Source organism: Puntigrus tetrazona, chromosome 6, assembly GCF_018831695.1.
Source record: "Puntigrus tetrazona isolate hp1 chromosome 6, ASM1883169v1, whole genome shotgun sequence".
In the NCBI taxonomy this organism is placed as follows: domain Eukaryota; kingdom Metazoa; phylum Chordata; class Actinopteri; order Cypriniformes; family Cyprinidae; genus Puntigrus; species Puntigrus tetrazona.
This window is the reverse complement of record NC_056704.1, coordinates 5509980-5529862: the sequence shown is the minus strand read 5'-3', so window position 1 is coordinate 5529862 and position 19883 is coordinate 5509980. Positions and strand designations below refer to the sequence as shown.

At 38.9% G+C, this 19883-nt stretch overlaps 1 protein-coding gene across 1 annotated transcript; it reads left to right on the top strand.

Annotated features, from left to right (window-relative positions):
- Window positions 1-901: 901 nt before the first annotated feature.
- bmpr2a (bone morphogenetic protein receptor, type II a (serine/threonine kinase)) lies at window positions 902-19397 on the top strand. Its single transcript, XM_043241128.1, has 13 exons — window positions 902-1708; window positions 9173-9328; window positions 9408-9584; window positions 9739-9846; window positions 9952-10043; window positions 10920-11147; window positions 11897-12011; window positions 13339-13499; window positions 13626-13773; window positions 13857-13993; window positions 14094-14263; window positions 15056-16272; window positions 17472-19397. Exons 1-13 carry the CDS (start codon window positions 1633-1635, stop codon window positions 17741-17743), a joined length of 3057 nt encoding a protein of 1018 aa, XP_043097063.1. The 5' UTR covers window positions 902-1632; the 3' UTR covers window positions 17744-19397.
- The last annotated feature ends 486 nt before the right edge of the window (window positions 19398-19883 follow it).

The window sequence follows — 19883 nt, the reverse complement described above, 5'->3', positions numbered from 1 at the left end:
AAAAGAACAAAGAACAAAAAAAAAAAAAAAAAAAAAAAAAAAATATATAATATATATATATATATATATATATATATATATATATGTGTGTGTGTGTGTGTGTGTGTGTGTGTGTGATAATATTTTAATATATTGTAATATTTAATAATAAATAAATGTATTACAAATGTAAAAATAAACACGATATAAAAGTAATAAACATTTGTAATATATAATGTTACAATATAATAAAGAAAAAGCTATATATATAATTTTTGACTTTATATTTTTGACTTTAATCATATATATTTCAAATTATATTTGTACAATAAACACATCTCCTTAATCTTCAATTGTCTCTCTAATTCTGGCACTAACTCTTGCCTAGTTTATCTATTTGTTTTTCATTTAATAAAAAACAACAATACTTGCAATTTCTATATACTACTTTTTATTCCTGTAATAAATAAATAAGGTTTTTTTATTACAAAAAGGCCCCTCCAGCACCACTTTATTCTTTAGACTGGTTTTATTTTTATTTTGCACATTTATTTTGTTCCCTATTCTTTTGTCCTATTCTATCAACTTGTTTTCTGTTCATCCATTATATAAAAAACCTTGCATACTGCACTGATAACTGAGATTTGTCACAGCACCTAGGCATTATTGCTCTTTTGTCGATTTCTTTGTGAGTAGTTCTGTATAAAAGCGTCTGCCAAACGCCTCAGCGTAATGTAAATTATACTATATATTTTTTTACATATGCAAAACGTTTGTTTGGGTCATTTTTCAAACAAGAAGTTTTAAAACTGCAGCTCTCCTCTGAGGCCAGTGTTTATTAGTCAGCCTTTATGTTTTCCTCAGTGTCTTCACAATGGCGTCGTTCTCCCAGTCTGCCGCGTGAGGGCGCTTTGCATCTCTTCTCTTATAAATCGGCCCCCACATCGAACAATCGGATCCCGGAGACAATCTGAAGACGAGGCGTTTCCAGTCGCTGTCTGGGTCTGCTGTGCCGTCTTCTCTCGCCGTTCCCCTCGTCCGGAGTACGGGCGAAAAGCGCGAAACGCACAGTTTCTCCGCTAAATGAATCGTGGGAGCAGAGAAAACGCCTGAAGCGAAGATCAAAAGATAAAGAAGGCGAGGAATATGACGACAAACGGACGCTTTAATAGTCGGGAGTCACGAAACGGATGTTACCCCGTACCACAAACTGTGTGTTACCATCGAGGAGACTTGTGGTCTCGGGATGTCCCACATAACTGCGCCTAACTCCGATGAGGCGAATGTACAGGGCGCCTGCTTTGGAACAAAGGGGGAAAACAAAGTTTGATGCGATTTGTTCGTTCGGTTTGTTACAACAGACACGGGCTCTCGGTAGATAGATCGGAGTCATCACATGCTTCCTGCTGGAGGAAAAAAAAAAACCAATGCAATGGTTAACGCAAGACCTTTAAAATAGTTTTTGTTTTGCCGTTTCGTTGCATTTCTGAAAGGAACAAGTTGCTTTTAGACGCTGTTTTGAAAAAAAAAAGCGTGATGCTGGACTCTCCAAAGCACAGGTATTCTTGAGCGACTTCGGTCTGAAGCCTAGGCACTGACTGAGGATAAATCACGATATATTGTCTTTGAAGAGGAGGAGAAAAAAAGCAAAACATGGCAGTTGAAGGCCGAATAACAATTCTTCACGTTGGACTGATTGCCATGGTGGTTCTTCTGGGTCCCGTGGCTGGTAAGTAGTAGTTAACGAACAATAGCGATAGAAAGGATGACGGTAAATATCATAGAATTAGAGTAAAATTGCTCTTCCACACCCTAGTTTCCATACCCCTCCGTGTCTTAAAGTGAAGGCGTAATTAATCGTGCATTGAGTGTATGTGTTTGTGTTTTACCAGTTTTGTGGTGGATTTACTGCCACCCACATCCATCAGGAACTCTTCGTTTCCTGAGTGAGTGTGTGTTTGTGCATTTGTGGATAAGTAACAAAGCCAGTAGGTGTGTGTGAGTCAAGAGAACTGGACTTTTTGTGTCCGTATCTGTGGGGATGTGTATATATATAAACAATTGTGCCTTTGTATCCGTGTTTATGCGTCCATTTGAAATAGCTATACATCTCTCTTTTGTGTGTGTGTGTGTGTGTGTGTGTGTGTGTGTGTTCAGTCTCTGGCACCAGCCCCTGAGCTGCAGTACAGCTACTGAGCATCCACACAGATAAGATAAGAGCTGACCCTGCTCGTGGTCCATGTGGGGAGAATAAAGGCCAAACGCTGATTAGCCGTTAAGACAAGCATGAAACTTAATTTCTCATCTCGCGGTTTGATGCTTAAATAGGCACACCAACGGCTTGCAGATCGGCCTTCTTCACAGCTAACCCTGCAGTCTGACCATCCGGACCCGAACCAGAGCCAGATATCCGCTCGGACGGATATCCGAGGCCATCACAACACTCTAGAACGCTAAAAGCTAGCTCATGTCCACTTGAGCTTCACGCCAGCCTGTGGTTACTACGGAGCTATTAAAGTGGTGTTGCGATTGGTTGCGGAGCAGTACCAAACTCGCTCAGTCAGTCAAAGCGTTTTTACGACCAGTGTGTGGAAAAATGAGACAATGATGGCTTGATTGACTTTAACACTGAGACGTTAAGCGTTATGAATCGAGCTGTTATCATTAACTGAAACTATCAAAGAATGTTTTCAGACGGTGAAAATAGCCTTTGAGTCCTGGCTTGTGGACCTTTACCGATCCAGTCCTCTCTTTTTCTCTCACTTCGCTTCCTGTCTACTGTCCTATCGTAATAAAGGAAAATAAAACAAACAAACAAAAAAAAAAAGCCAAAAGAGTGAATGTTTTTGGTAACTGAAATGATGCTGTTTGTAAAAATTAAATGATAATGTATGTACTAGTGTTGTGATTACTAAATGGAAAATGGAAACAAAAAAATCTAAATAGAAATAAAAATGACCAAAGCACATAACAAAATAACTAAAACAAACTAAATATTGCATTTAAAATTAAAATGAAAACAGCAACAACAAATAATCAAATAAAAAAGCTAATTTTGACATTTTAAATACTTTTAGTGCATAAAAGTTTTTAGTGCTGGATGATTTGGACAAGAAAATGATCATGTTTTTTTTGTCGGTAATTATCACAATAAATTTCTTTTTTCAAGACAATAAATTTTGCTCCTAAGGCTGGGTTTTTTTAAATGATTACATCACATTATTCAATTATTAGGGCACCTCCGACCTTCTTTCGAGCAGATTTAGTTTTAGCAGACTCCTAACACACATCACAAAAAAAAATCTGATAAGACAATCTCTAAAACCACCGAGATAATCGGGACGTTACCTAGGATTGTAAGGGGAGAAGTCTGATTGTCATGTGGTGCGTACCCAGCTAAAGTGAAAGCTATACACTCTCAGAAATAAAGGTACAAAAGCTGTCACTGGGACGGTACCTTTTCAAAAGATACACATTCGTACCTATTAGGTTCAAATATGCAAGTGCTAATATGCACCTTTCAGGTACCAAAATAGATCCCTTTTAGAAAAGGTACCTTCCCAGTGACAGCTTTTGTACCTTTATTTTTTTTACACTTTTCCAGTTCCTTAAAAATGTATCGTATAAACCTAATTCAAAAAAATCTATTTCTTGGTTTCTGCATGTTCAATTGAGTTATATATCAATTTACATCCTAATAACCACACATATTTTACCTTTTTATTTGCATTTTTAGGCATTTGTATGAAAAACAATAGTCTGAATACATTTAGTATAGAAATAAACGCTATAGCTTAACCACCAAAAATACTTCCATTACTGTAATACATTTCATACATGTCTAAATTGATAATATAATAACAATTCTATAAATATCCCAAATTTCTGTAAGTGAATTCAAACATTTGTGTACGTTCTGTAATGTTTAATGTAACTATAATGTAAAAATATTCAAAGAGAATGTTAAATTGTTAAATTGATTTACCTGTGAAAACGTATAAAAAAAAACATAATTTAGCAAGTTCTAAACCTGAATAACTACATTTATAAAATTCCCTGGGCATTTTTTTGCCCATTAAATGTACATTTTCTAGCTTTAAAATATTTTATTCAGTAGGTATTGTGAGTATAATATATTTCCGCTTCAAAAGCCTTATCCAGTATGGCCCCTACCCCTAAAACAAAACCCTCAGGAAGTCTTGTGGCCCTTAAATATTGTTATGGAAAATTAGGGCCTTTTTCTAAAAGTTTTGAGCCACTGCTCTGTAAATGAACTGGGATGCTCTCACATTATATTAAAATTCTCTTCTTTTGTGTGTGTAGCAGTCATTTTGTGCTCTTCCTGAAATATTCACTGCGTTCCATAGTGTGGGATCGTCTGTGGTTGAATGTGTGTGTTTTTAAATACCGTACATCAGAAGTAAGTGTTATTTTGGGACAGGGAAGGTTGTGTATTTGAGACGATGTCCTTTCGGTTGTGTGATTCTGATTTGTTCTGTACTCTAGTATGTTGATAAGGGTGGTTTATCTGTAAAAAAAGCTTTGCTTACATACCAAGATTTAAAGGAATATTTCAGTCCAGAATGAACAGTCTGTCATCATTTACTCATCCACGTCTCATTCCAAATGCATGTTTTTTTTTGCTGTGAAATAGAGCGCTCTTTGACACAATATTAACGTTTTGCATGGAACAGTTAATCGGTCAAGCAAATTATTAGTCTTTTTGTATGTTAAGTGGATGTATGCAACAGTGAACCTTTTCGTTCTGTTCCTGGCCTTGAAATTTGACTCAGTCCTCAAGATGAACACGGAGAGATTTGCTTTTCAGAAGACACAGTATAAGTTAATGTGGTTCGGGAAGCCTTAAAGTGCGCTTAGAGCGTTCACGGTATAAAAATTTCAGCGATTTTCTTTTTTGTCAAACAGAGTTTTGTATTGGAAGTGAACCTAGTGGAAAAAGAATCCAGTTTCTTATTATATTTTGACTTTCATATCAATTCATTGAGCTTTATTGGCATGACTTGCCAAAGTCTCAAAATGAAGTGACCACCTCCAAGGGTTTTTCATACATTTTTATGACGAACAAAGTGATAATAGGGTATTAAAAAAGACATCTAAAAAAAGTAAATGCTGTCTGATATTGCTAATAATGTTATTTTTAAGGTATGGCTGAAGACTGAAAATGGCAGGTATGTCTACATTGGAAATTAAAAATAAAACCATTTTAAATGTTAAATGTTAGAAATGTAAGCATCAAAACAGTATGGGAATTCGATATTTTTACATTTGCTAAAGATTCTTCTACCAGAGGAATCTGCTGTTTTTTAAGCGAACAGTGTTATTTAGATGTTAAAATCGACAGTGGCTTCCAGATTCAGTTGAAAAATGTGTCTCTAAAGCACAGCTAGAGAACATGTACCGTGCTTCCAGCTGAAACGACAACTAGAGGCAGTAAAACACACACAAATTTGATTCCTTCTCACAAATTATCACGTGGCCCATTATTGATTAATGTAGACCTATTTTTGTGCAGATCTATGTGAAGTTGCACAATGCTATATGCCACACTTGCAGAGATTTGTAAACTAATGCTTTTTGGTGTTTGCGTCACACAACCATCTCCATGTGCATGGCTTTTCTGCCGTAGATAAACTTCTTGGTTTGCAGTCAGATGCCATTCTCGTGAAACATGAGTCACGGTAAAAGAGCTCAAAGACATGCAGATCTAAAATGGCATGGTCGCTTCAGCCAATGCGTTTTTATATCGCATTTGCTTTTGCTTAACAAATGGTTAGGTCTAGTGTAGGTGGTGCATTTTTTTCAATGAATATTAGCCTTTTAGTGCAACTCCCTGGACATTTAAATTTCCGACTAGTGTTATTTTTCAATATCCTATGTAAAAAAAACATTTACGTTCATATTTTTCATTGTACTTTTAGCGCCACTCATTGAACATTGAGTGAACTTATGTTTGTATTAAAAGGGAAAATGAGTGTGGACAATTAAATATACATCCAGCAGTGCATCCAATAATGTTTTTGAGGTTACAGTTTATTTTAAGATGTCTTAAAAAACTAATAAGTTGCTTACTAACTAATATTATTAGCATAATTAAGCAAAGGACGTTTAACTAGGTAAAGTAAAATGTCACTCTTTTGGTTTGTAGCACCATTTTTCATATTTGAATTCGAATAAGTATTCACAACGTTTTTATTTTTGGGTGAACCATTGCTCAAGGTGATAAAACACTTCCCCGGTTCGTATTGTGGGAATTACGGGACGATGGCGAGTCAGTCTTATTCACCTCTGACTCACGCTTTCTCTCTCACACGCATACATTTCTTATCTCGTGAGCATTTTAGCGTACTCGGCGGTTAGGCAGAGCAGCTGGGTGAAAGTATGGCTGGATGGACAGATTGGAGGAAAGGGAAAGGGAGTTTTTTTTTTTTTTTTTTTGGCTGGAAGCATTAGATGTGAATCAGAATGTAGGTCGTGAGCACATTGCTGTGCTTTGTAGTGCTGTTAGAAGTGGAGAGTCATGAATTATCCACTTCACTGAGTTGGATTTTGTTTGCAGTTATGCTGCCGAAGTGCTTCATAAACTGGATCGCAGGGATATCAGGTTGCTCGAGTTATAATTTAATAATATTTAGCAGCTTTTTGATGAGGAGGCAGTGAAATGCTGGCGTGGAGCTCAGCTGCAGGAAAGCGAGAGTCCTTGTGTTTAATCTGATGTGACTAAGAAACATTTTTAAGGCATTTCTCACTTTTCCTTTCTTGCTTTTTAATGTACGCTGCAGCAAGTCATTTTTTTTTTGTACTCGCCCTGTCAGAAAGAGTCATCTCTGTTGAATACACGTACAGTATAAACACACTCTATCCCCCAGTGTGCTTGTCACTTGAATACAGAAAGGGATGAACAGACCACATTCATTATCCCGATATGTCAACTTGTGTCAGAGCTTCTCATTGGCTGAACACTCATTAGGTTGATATGTCAGCCAGTGTCAGAAAGCACCATTGGCTGATTTTATAGTGGACTTCAGTAAACTGAATTAAGCTTTAAGCTTCGCAGAGTAATCTGTACATTATAAATGATCCTGTAGAAAAAGATCAATATTTTAGATTTTATATGTATGTGCACAAGGGAAAGGTCTTTTTGATACTCTTTTAAAATCCGATGCTTTCATCCAACATTACAAATCACAATCAGAGTTGTATACAATATAATACAATGATAATACAGTTAGCAGAGTGCTTTAATAGAGCACTTTTCTTCAGTCTAAAAATGCTGGGTTGTTTCAACCCAACCGGGTCAAATATTGACAGCGTTGCCAAGTCTGTGGTTTTCCCGCATAATTGGGCTTCTTTAACTCTCTTTCCGCAGGATCTTTTCCCGCCTGTTAAAGCGACCCTATTAATGCGACTTTAATCAATGGAACCGCACTAAAAATTGGTATTTTATCCCACCTGAACAGGATTTTTACCCCACCAGTAGCAACTGTGTCTACTCTGAATATCGACTATCCCAGCTGTTGGGTTCAATTTTACATTCAGTTTTTAACCCCAAAGTTAGGTCAGTCCATGTTTGACCCAAAGTTGGGTTGAAACATCCCAGCATTTTTTTTGAGTGTGTGTCACAACGCACGGCACTGTTGTTACACTGAAGGACATTTCAAGATATTTTGTTCACAACAGTTAGACTCCCATGGATGTCATTCCAAACCTGTACACTCACAGGAAAAAAAGGTACAAAAGCTACCAGTTTGGTACACTTTCAGTTGGTACAACACCGTATAGTATTTACCCCTAAAAGATTCATACCTTAAAGGTACATAAAGTGTGCATACAGGTATTTAAATGATACAAATGTCTACCTTTTGAAACCTACCACCCTAGTGACAGCCTTTTTTACCTTTCATTCTGAGAGTGTATGACTTTCTTTTTACTACAGAAAAGAAAATATGAATGTTGGTAACCCAACAGTTTCTCATTGCCTTCTATATTTGGAACTAAAACAGTTTAGTTGCCGACATTCTTCAAAATATTTTCTTTTATGTTCCACAGAAGAAAGAAATTCATATCAGTTTGCAGAACATGAGTGTGAGTAAATGATGACAAAACCTTAAACTGGCTTTCTTATATATTTATTAGTCCATCTCGTCAATTTCAATTTCACAGTTTATGATTTTAATGCAGGAGAACACTTTTCGAATGGACTCAATATAACTCAACTCAATATTACAACTCAATATCTGTAGACAAAATATAGCCGTTGACTTTTAGAACAGTGCTTTTTATACTTACTGTAAGTAGGTAGTATGGATATACATCAATAATACCTAAAAAACACGTGTTTGCACGTACACGTGTCTGCTGGCATAAGGCAGCTGAGCTGTGACGTGTTTGTGTGTGTCTTTGCATGCACTCGCGGGGTTTGTGTGTGGGTTTAGTAGAATAGAGCCCCCTGGGTAACTGCTCAGTTGTGTTGCTATCAGAACACATTCACATCCTCCTCCACGAGCAGACCATGAGCAGAGAAGAGAGTGGGAGGGGAGAGAGACATGCCTCTACGGACATCATAGCTAGGAATGACCTTGGACATAATCTCCCGAAGTTGAGCTCCCTTCCGAGATAAGCGTCATCTGCGTTCCTCAATGATAGTGTCTTCAAACCGCAGCTCTTAAGAAAAAGAAATCATCATGTATCACCTGCGTGAGTTTGCTTTGTGATATATTCTTCTCTGCTGCTGGTTAGTACTGAGCACGTATCATAATCAGCCCTCCCCTGAGACCCAGACAGACCGAATCCATCATGTGGTAAGGCAGGTCTTCAAAGGCCTTATGTAGGACCGAAAAAGCAAACAGTACAAACCATCACGAAAATTCGAATGGTTTCCACTACAAATCCATTACGAACTTTTAACCATTAAAACGGTTTTAAAAATGGTTTCCTTTAGTGTGCTTTGGGCCATACCCCATTAGGATTCAGTGGTTTTAACAAGCCATCATTATAAAATGTGGCCAATTACTAGCAGAGGCCAACAGTCACCATCACCATTACCCGCCTACTTCATATTTATATTTTGAAAAATACTCATTCATTTTCCCTTATCCTTACATACTGCTGTGTTTGTCCTATTTGTTTATTTTGTTCTCATTTCAACTCATTTCCCTTCTTTTTGACTTTTTAGCTGCACAGAGTGAACAGAGGGAGTGCGCGTACACAGAAAAGCCGCATGGAGAGGGACGTGTCTTTCTTGAGAACTCCACCATTCGCTGCACTCATGGAGCTCACTGCTTTGGACTCTGGGTGAAGAAGAATAATGAAATTCTGCTAGAGAAGCAAGGTAAATAAATCAGTTCCACTCACTCACACAGAAATAACTTTACAGTCGGTCTCACCTTCATTTCCTCCATTTGAAACAGGTTGCTGGACAAATGTGGGTGAGCATCAGGAGTGCTATGACCACTGCGTGGTGACCAGCCCACCGTCAATGGCCAAGAATGGAACGCTTCGATTCTGCTGCTGCAAAAAAGACATGTGCAACCTGAACTTTACTGAGGACTTCCCACCGCCTTCCCCCACCACCGTACAGCCTCTCCGTGAGTGTGTGTGTGTGTGTGTGTGTGTGTGTGGTTCACAGACATACAGAGAGTGTTCAGCAAATGGAATCAAATGAGTGCGAGTGAAAGATGCTTTTGTTAACAGTTTATTATCTGGTCCATGATTTAACGTTTTGTCTTTTTATCCTTCAAGATTCCCGCCATCTTTACAAAGAGGAAGTCATAGCTGTCGCGTTAGCAACTGTCTTCATGGTTGCCGTCCTCGTCATTCTGCTTTTTTTCGGCTACCGCATGCTAAGAGGTGCATTGCTGTAGTGATGTTATGATGCTTTTCATGTATGATTCAATCCTGCCACTGTAATTCCCTATATGCGTGTGAGTTTATGTATACCTGTGTGTATTCTAGGACGTGGTAAACACTCTCTGCATAGCTTGGATATACTGGAGACTGCGCTTTCCCCTCCTTCTCTGGATTTGGACAACCTAGTCCTGCTGGAGGTGACCAATCACAGCTTGATTGTTTTTTCCACCTCATTTAAGCAAATAAAATATTGTAAATATAATCCCCTATGGAAAATTTGAACAATGATGAAGGGACACAGACTATGTAAAAATAAATATTAAAATGTTTGATTTGATTAAAAATCACGTAGTGCTGTGATGTTATGGTATAATATATTATTTATTAAATAAAAAAAAAAATAATCCAGAAGACCAGTAGCCCTGTTGTGAGTATTAAAGTGAAAGTAAGTCACAAAATAATTTTATTTTAAAATAAATAATATTTTTAACTTTCCATTTCATCAAAGAATTCTTAAAAAGATGCATCGTTTTTTACAAAAATATTAAGCACAGCCTTGAGTGATAATAACAGTGATAATAATGAATGTTCCATCAGCATATTAAAATATTTTTTTGAGGATCATCACAGGAATAAATTATAATTTAAAAACTTATTAAAGGATTAGTTCACTCAAAAATTTAAATTCCGTCATCGCTTACTCACTTTCAAGTAGTTCCAAGCCTGTATGAATTTCTTTGTTCTGCCAAACACAAAGGAAGATATTTTGAAAAAAGTTTGCAACCAGGCTGTTTTGGGTCACCATTGACCTCCATAGTAGGAAAAAAAATACTATGGGAGTCAATAGTGACTCAAAACAGCCCGTTACAACCTTTTTCATCTATGGGTGAACTGTTCCTTTAAAATAGAAAACAGTTATTTTCAATTGTAATAATGTGTTATAATATAAAATCTTATTTTTGATCATGTAAATGCAGCCTTGTTTAGCAAAAGAGATTTCATCCAATAACATTAAAAAATCTTACCGACACAAAGGGTTTGAACATTACAATATTTCTTTCTATTCCTCACAGCTGATTGGCCGCGGCCGGTATGGAACAGTGTATCGCGGTTCACTGGAAGACCAATCTGTGGCAGTGAAAGTTTTCGTTTCTTCTAACCGGCAGCAGTTTACTAATGAGCGTATGATTTATCGCCTCCTCCTGGATCATAAGAACGTAGCTCGCTTCTTAGAGAGCGAGGAGCGAGTCGGTACAGAAGGCCGGACAGAGTTTCTCCTCTTGCTGGAGTTTTACCCGCATGTGAGTATCACAAGAACACAGAGAAACCCAAACTATCCACCCGAAAAGCAGCAAACATTATTTTGGTTTAAGATTGATTATTCTTTTCCTCTCAGCCATTTAGTCTGTTCCTGTTTTTTTTTTCTCTCACATTCCTTGTTCTCTGCATCACGGCTCCAAAAGTGCAAGCGCACGCATTTATTTTGTGGTTATATTTAGAGACCCGTGGGATCTGATGTCATGTTTGATCTCGTGGTAACAGCATCTCGCAAGTGTAATGCGATATCTTCGGATATCACCTAAAACTCTTCCTTCAGTTTTCCTCTGCAACTCCTCTCACTTTTTTTTTTGCACGTATGGAACAAAAAAAAGGTTACAATTTAGCAGAATATCCTCGTTTTGCCTCTCGCCGCATACTCACACCCACAACACACTCTCTCGGTGCTATGGAGGAAGAGAGCGATTATTGACTGAGCTGAGAAGTTTTCAATTATTCATAACCGTGGGCTTTCAGCCTGTACTTCCTGTGGGCTAACCTCAAGCCAGGTTGCCATAGTGACAGGAGGCATCCCTGAGGAAGTCCTGAAATATGGCGGGAGTGCATTAATTGTGCTACTCCTGTAATTTTGCGATACACCGCCGCTTTTCTTTCTTGCTCTGCACTTTAATCTCGTCCTCCCTTGCTTCCCCCCCCTGTTTTTCCTGTGCGTTCCTCCCTGTACTTTGCAGTTGATTTCCTCTGAATAGAGTACTCCCTCTGTCTTTCCCAGGGCTCTCTGTGCACGTATCTGAGCGGGCGGACTGTGGACTGGCTGAGCTGCTGTCGTTTGGCTCTGTCTGTCACCAGAGGGTTGGCGTACCTGCACACAGAGATACAGAGAGGGGGTGAGACACAAAATAACGAATAAATTCATATTTCAGACTCAAGTTCTTTCCTTAATACAAAAGCAGAAAGGCCACTCTTTTCGTACAATTACGAGAGAGTACAGTACTATTATAATGTAGCAAGCACGCATTAGACTGATCAAAAGCTAAATAAAGATATTGTTACATTTCTAACGAAAATCATTTTTATTCATCAAACAATCTTGAAAAGAAAAATCTGTTTGCACAAAAGTATTAGGCAGCACAACAATTTTTAATATTGATTCTTGTTCATCAAATCAGCGTATTAGACTGATTTCTGACGCTGGAGACTGGAGTAATGGCTGCTAAAAATAAATTATATTTAAAATATATTAAATTTTTTAAATTGCAATTGTTTTTACTGTATTTTTTATTAAAAACAGCCTGAGCATAGGTGACTTATTTTTAAAATAAGTTACTGCCTCTAAACTTTTAAAAGGTATGGAACTATTTTATCAACTATTTTAAATACTCATTAGATTTTAAGCTCGGCGTATGGATGTGATAGTGGGTGTGTGCGCTTTATTTATAGCTTCAGTCTGAGGAAGCAGGAAGGCAGGGATGGGGAGTAATTCTCAATGCTTTTTTTAGTTTTCTTTGTCTTTGTTTCGGTGTGAAAGGCTCTAAAAGTGTACACATTTTATTTAGTTTCAAAAAATGCATGGAAATGAAAGGCACAAAGTCTGCGACAGAAAGAGAAACTAAAGTAAGAGATGTTACGTCTTCATCTTCAATGCAGTCATACTGATGTATAACGACAGCTCGTTTTTTTACGGCCACACGTCCACACACAAATGCACGCTCATATATACTCTCATACACGGCAGTAATGTATCACAGAATGTACTGGCTCTAAAATTTGTTTGGATGTTCCACAGTTTAATGCCCTTTATTGCCTATGTTAGTAAACAGTAAATAAATGCAATCGTATACTGATAAAAATGCATTCAAAATGAAATGATAAAATAAACAAATTTAATAAACTAGTCATTTGTTAAATTATATATTTCATTGTCTTTTGTAAAACAGAGCAAACAAACATAAGCCACTCAAGGCTGTGGATTAAATGTATTTACTGTATTTAAAGTGTTTTAGGCACTCGTTCCTCACTGGACCACTTACATTGGCACAATCTCTGTTACATAGGTTATTTCTGGAGACACAAGAGGCGCTTAGTGCTCTCTAGTGGTAATTCTGATATTAAGATTCACTCTCATGTCATTTTCTCTCCTTTTATCCTCTCTCATCCCACTTTTCCACCCTTCAATCTCTCTCGTTTCCTTCCCTCTCCTCTTTTCATTGTTAGATGTGTATAAACCGGCCGTGTCCCATCGGGATCTGAACAGTAGGAATGTGCTGGTGAAGACAGATGGCTCATGCGTGATCAGTGATTTTGGACTGTCCATGATTCTGACTGGAAAGAGACCGCCCGGGCATGGAGAAGAGGACAACAGTGCCATCAGCGAGGTCAGCAAACAGCAATTTAGAACGGTCCAGTCTGATCCAACCCAGCAAAATACAAAGCAGACCAGTGGTTTGAACAATAATAACTCGGACTAATCACATGTTTTACCTCTTCATCTCACTCAATAGGTAGGTACAGTGCGATACATGGCTCCAGAAGTGTTAGAAGGGGCAGTGAACCTGAGGGATTGTGAGTCAGCGCTGAAACAAGTGGATGTTTATGCGCTGGGTTTGCTTTACTGGGAGACCTTCATGCGGTGTGCGGACCTCTTCCCAGGTACCACACGCATGTACACATGTGCAAATCTTTTCATGTCACAGCTGCTGTTTGCACTCAATAAAAATCTCCTGTCCCACCAGGTGAGACAGTTCCAGCATTTCAGATGGCTTTTCAGGCAGAGGTGGGTAATCACCCTACCATAGAAGACATGCAGGCACTTGTGTCCCGAGAAAAAGAAAGACCCAAATTCCCAGAGGCCTGGAAAGAAAATAGCCTGGTGAGAAATTAAGACGTTAACACACACAAATGGAGCTTATCAACTCTCGGTGGACTAAAATAGATTTGATGTTGATGTATGTGTCTGTGTTTATGTGCAGACGGTGCACTCTCTTAAAGAGACAATGGAGGACTGCTGGGATCAGGACGCTGAAGCCCGGCTGACGGCACAGTGTGCAGAGGAGAGACTTGCTGAACTGCTCCTTATCTGGGACAGGGAAAAATCAGTCAGTCCTGCTCTCAACCCCAGCACTGCACTGTTTAATCACAGGTAATCAGTAACCAATATTTACCATATAGTCACAGGTAATCACAAAACAAGTAATTATTAACCACTCACTGTACAGCTACAGTTAATCAGTAACTAATATTTACCGTACAATCACAGGTAATCAAAAAAAACAATAAAGACCACTTACTGTACAATCACAAGTAATCAATAACCTGTACCTATACAACCAAAAGTAACCAGTAATCTATAATCATTGACCGTTAATTGTACAGCTACAAGTAATCAGTAATTAATAACCAATAATCACTGAGCTAACCAGAATTTTTTTAGCCAATAACCACTCACCACTCACTGTACAACCACAGTAAATGAATAACATGTAATCAATAATTGCACTCTATGATAATAAATCACTGTATGATCGCTAGTAATTAAAAATCACTGACCAATAACCGTAGAGCAACGGGTAGTCTGTAATACTGACCACTTTCTCTACATCCATAGGTAATCAGTAACCAGTAATCACTGACCACTTACTTTAAAACTGCAGATAATCAGCAATCACTGATTGAACAACGTCATTACAGCACTGTACGACCACAAGTAATAAATAACCAGTACTTGCTGCATAACTAATAAAAATCAAATCAAATATTACTAATGCACAATGCACATCACCAGTTAATCTCAGTTAATAAGTCTGTAGAACTCTAGATGATTAATCAATTAGCACAAACTGTCACAAATCATCGTCAATTGTTGTCATTTGCAATGTGCGTAAGTCTGTGTATATTACTGTAAGTGCTTCTTATTTCAACTTAAATTTTCTAGGAACTTCTCTGCTGGTAGGCAGTTGCCTAAGGTGGGTTCTTTCCTTGAACACTCATCTACAAACACTGAAGACCACGAGAGCGCTGATAAACCCCTCCACAATGACACATCAATGGACACACCCTCAGTGGGTGGGTCTAACCCTTCAGAGAAGAACAGGAACTGCATCAACTACGAGTGGCAGCAGGCCCAATCACGGCAGTCTGGGACAGATAGCTCCTCCCCCACTCCTGTCTCAGAGTCCTGCAATGCCACACAGCCTCCACCAGTGGGCAACAGTGTCCCTCCCTGTGCACAGCTGACCCAGGAAGACCTGGAGATACCAAAACTGGACCCAAGTGAAGTCCAGAGGAACTTGAGAGAGAGCTCCGACGAGAGCCTGATGGAGCATTCGCAAAAGCAGTTCTGCTCTCCAGAAACATCAACCTCGCATGGCCCTCTCTACCCCCTCATGAAGATAGCTTCTGACGTTTCAGGGTCACAGGGTTCTGCTCGGGTTACTGACGCCCCAATAACCATCCTACCTAAGCAGCAGAACGTTCCTAAGAGGCCGAGCAGCCTAAGTCTCCATGCTAAGCCTTCTGGGAAAACACCGGCCTTGTCGTCTTCATCTCTACGGATGAAGTTTGGGAAACTCGGAAAGTCGAATTTGAAGAAAGTCGAGATGGGTGTTGCTAAAGCCAGTGCGGTCAGAGCAGCACATGAGGTTAGGCCGATTACCGTCGCCAATAATGATGCTGCGGCAGCAGTGAGTAAATATTCAGCCGGAGCAACACCTGAGTCAGCAGGAAATGCAGCCAGCGCTGCTGATGTCCTTTGGAAGGGCGCCGTGAGTTCAGAGGACTTGACCTTCGGCCTCTTGAACACTAGCCCTGACGAGCAAGAGCCTCTACTTAGAAGAGAGGCGCATCCTGACAATGCGAACAACAACAACAGCAATAATAATAATGGTGAGGGAGAGGGCGATGGAGACACCGAGGGCGGAGGAGAGGGAGGAGAGAACAGTGAGAATGTTGGTCCAACAGGAGATGCTCCATCAGCTTCTACCGTGGAGCCCGTTGCGCTGCCCGGCCCGTGTCCTGCCCCAACCGTGGCTCTACCACAGGCCCAAACCCAAGCTCAGACACAAGGAGAGGCCCTGCTCAGACAGAACCGTGTGCGCAGACCTGAGAGACCCAACTCTCTGGATCTGTCCATCACCACACTGCCATTACTTGGTGAGTATCAACGTTCAACCAAAAAAGAAAACTGTGACATTAATTACTCACCCACAAGACCACCGTTCACCTTCAGAACACAGCTCTCTGATCTTTCCATAAACAGCAGTGTAATTAAAGGCTTAGTTCACTCCAAAATTATAATTCTGCCATTAATTACTGACCCTCATGGCACCTTCGTTCATCTTCAGAACACAAATTAAGATATTTTTGATGAAATCAGAGAGCCATCTGACCCTCCATAGACAAAAAACTAGCTGAAATGATTTAGGTCCAGAAACGTAGTAAAAACATTGGTTAAACAGTCAATGTGACATAAGTGGCTCAACTTCAGTTTTGTGATGTTAGGATAATACTTTTTTGCATAAAAGAAAACAAAAATAACATTGTTTACTCAACCCCCTGACTCATGTCTTCCGCCATTTTAGACACCTTGCATACACGCGCTTTAACGTATTTGACATAATCAGCCTTGTTTACTTTTTTTATCCGGGTGAAAGCATGCGTATGAATGTAATCTGCAGTAGTTTACACCTAGAGGAAAGCCTATGCATGTGTGTTGTGATACTCCCATTTTAGTTGTATTGCTGTTTTTTTATGTATGTGTATGTGAAATAACTGGATCTGTTTATATATCAAAATTTTTGATCATATCTTGCATAGTCTTATAGCACTTATAGTCTTATAGCAAGCTCATCTATAGAGCATTTGACCTTTTTAGGGGTGTCTCCAACTAAGGATTTTTATGGTTGAATCAGATGTTTGGGGGCGGAGTCAAAATGCATTGGAAAATTGAATTGTCCAGAATTAGACATTCACCAGCCAAAGTTAATTTTTCACTATTTTCATGTTTGACGTTTACACCAATATGGCCTTTTTTCCTGAAGCATGAGAATAACGGGTTACACTTTATTTGAAGGTGTCCTTGTTACAGGATAATTATACATTTATGTAATATTAATTAACTGCATGTATTTACTATATGGTTAGGTTTTTTATTACCGTGTAATTACGCATCATTTATTGTTATATAGTAAGCACAAGTAACAAGAAAACCTTTAAATAAAGTGCTATCGCATAACGAATTGCTCTGTAATTTTTTTTTTTTTTTAATTGTCATTTTTGGAACAATTAATGCACAAATCCATTCTTCTCATGTGTATGATGAATACATTTTAAAATGACGTGCTCGTCCACAGGAGGCAAGTCTGCCGGTGACATGACGGAGGGATCAGGAGATAAAATCAAGAAGCGAGTGAAGACGCCGTACGCTCTGAAGAAGTGGCGTCCTGCCAGCTGGGTTATCACCACAGATACACTGGACGCTGAAGTCAACAACAACAGTCGTCACGGAGGACCCGGTCAGAACCAGAATCAGGCCGGTACCAGCAGACCGAAATCAGCCTCTGCCGTTTATCTAGGCGGTCTGGGAGGATCTCGCTTCTCAGATCCCAATGACTGTGACTTTTGAACATTAACCTCACTCTGCTCTCGATAGAAATGTATAATCAAACCCAAAATCTCTAAAAAGTCTCACGTTCGTGGACTGGACCATATAAATGTCTTAAACTTAAACCCAGTTGTAAGCACAGTAAGAGTCTTATTTACATCCAAAAGAGCTATGCAGCCATCTTTTAGTTTAATGTTTATGGGTTTTTTTAAGTAAGCCACTTTTTGGTTGCACTCTTTTGCTTGAAGTTATAAATCATAATTATTTTGACCATTTGAAACGGTCCCTAATATTAAACCGGTGTAAATGTTTTATTAATCCTCACATTCCTAAGATGTCAGGGAATTTTAACTCCTAGACCTGAAAAAAAAAAAAATCTTATACTAACGGAAATTTACTAATAGACAATATTAATTATCAGTTGTGCTCCAGAATATTTATTTTTTTCTTTGTGAGTGTAACCTCTATAAAATATATAAAAAGTGCAGAAAGAAAATCGTAAAAAAAAAAAAAAAGAGTCAGACTCGGAATACGTGGAATAAGTCCTGTTACAGGGTTACTCACCAACGCTAACTTTAATCATTTCGTTTGTAAGGTTACAAAGCTTTCGTTTTTTTTTCCCATGCAGACCTGCTAAATACGTTTACATTCTCTAATATTCTCCCATGCACGGTTTCCTGCAGCTATGAGATTCACGAGACGATCTTACAGAGGTTTCCGTCGGCGTCTGATATCGCAAGCGCTGCTGTTGTGCGCAAAATAACAGCGGGCTTCCCTTTTCTGAGGTCTGAAAGAAGCCGACAGACTACAAAAGATAGCAATTTAACACGTTTCACTGTGGTGGCACTATGTATCTCAGCATCAGACGCTCGAGACAATATTTAGAAATGGTGTGACTAAACAGAGACCGAGGCGACATCTGATGCGATCAGACGCGGACGTCACACTTCTCGCTTTACTCAGAGACGCAAGACAAAGCTGCACTTGGTCAACTGACTGTTCTGGATCTTGTTAGACTGTCTGACGATGCTTTGGACCTACTTGTTATTTGCTATATTTTCTATGTGTGTGTGAGTGTGTCTTTGCGTCTTCGTCTCTAGTCGTGCGAAAGGTTTTTGTGCTGCATGTTTGTAACCTATTCCTTCGGGGATGTGCGTCTTCTAATCATTTGATGAGCGAGAAGTCGACAAAGGGCAAAGGTTGAATCGGACGGAAACCTAAGAAAAGCTTTTTTCGAAGCACAGCGCGCAGGAGCAGTAGCTTCTGCTATGCACAAAGACATGAAGCAAGTAGCTCTGGTCTGAAATCAAGCCTTCTTGCGTTACTGAACGGCTCTGGCATGTCAGTGATGATTAATCGGGGCGCTGTTATTATATTCGTATAAACGGAGTCCCATAATATCCACACAAAACTGACTGTCGCATGTCTTTAAATGCATCTTAAAGAGCACAAGATACTTTCAGCTGCGGCCCTAGTGTGTTTGTGCATGTGTGCGTGGACGAGTGTCTGTATGATGTTATTCTCCTGTTAACACAATCGTAACTGTAGTGTCGTGATCAATCATTTTATTACCCCTTGCTGAGACATTTTGAAAATTGTGATTTGTATAAGAAGGTGCAGACTGTAAAAGTGTATTGTTATTTGCAGATTTAAATTAAATTATGCTTTGCATTTGCACAGTCTCTGTTTATTTACAGTGTGATGAAAAGCTGTTTCGCTGTTAGGAAGGCGCTTGGCATTGCGATACAGGAGTATCACCACTAGTCGGCGCACTCAACACGTTTCTCTAACATTGAGCCATTAGAATTGGCGCGTGCACTTAGGTAACATGTAAAAAATATAAGGATTTATGTGTGGAATAATTTTTTGCACCTTTTATAAAGCCTGCATAAAGGTCTTCACAATCCCTCATAAATGCACGTTGTACCGCATCGCATGTTTTCATAAATAATTGAATCCGGAGATTATGGATATTTTTACTATAATGACTGTACAATTAAAACTATAACAAAGTTAATATTTTATTTTTGTTTTGTTTGGCTTAAATGTAGCCTAACGTAGGTAACGTATTATTAACAATTAACCTATCATATGGTTAATTAAAAAAATATTTCAGAGTAGCTTACATGGCTTTACGCAACCCTGCTGTTTAAAACAAAAA

Coding starts and splice junctions, on each gene's coding strand:
- bmpr2a (XM_043241128.1), top strand. CDS start 1,633: ATGGCAGTTGAAGGCCGAATAACAATTCTTCACGTTGGACTGATTGCC. Junction 13,500..13,625: donor ACAACAGTGCCATCAGCGAG/GTCAGCAAACAG, acceptor CTCACTCAATAG/GTAGGTACAGTGCGATACAT. Junction 14,264..15,055: donor ACTGCACTGTTTAATCACAG/GTAATCAGTAAC, acceptor TAAATTTTCTAG/GAACTTCTCTGCTGGTAGGC.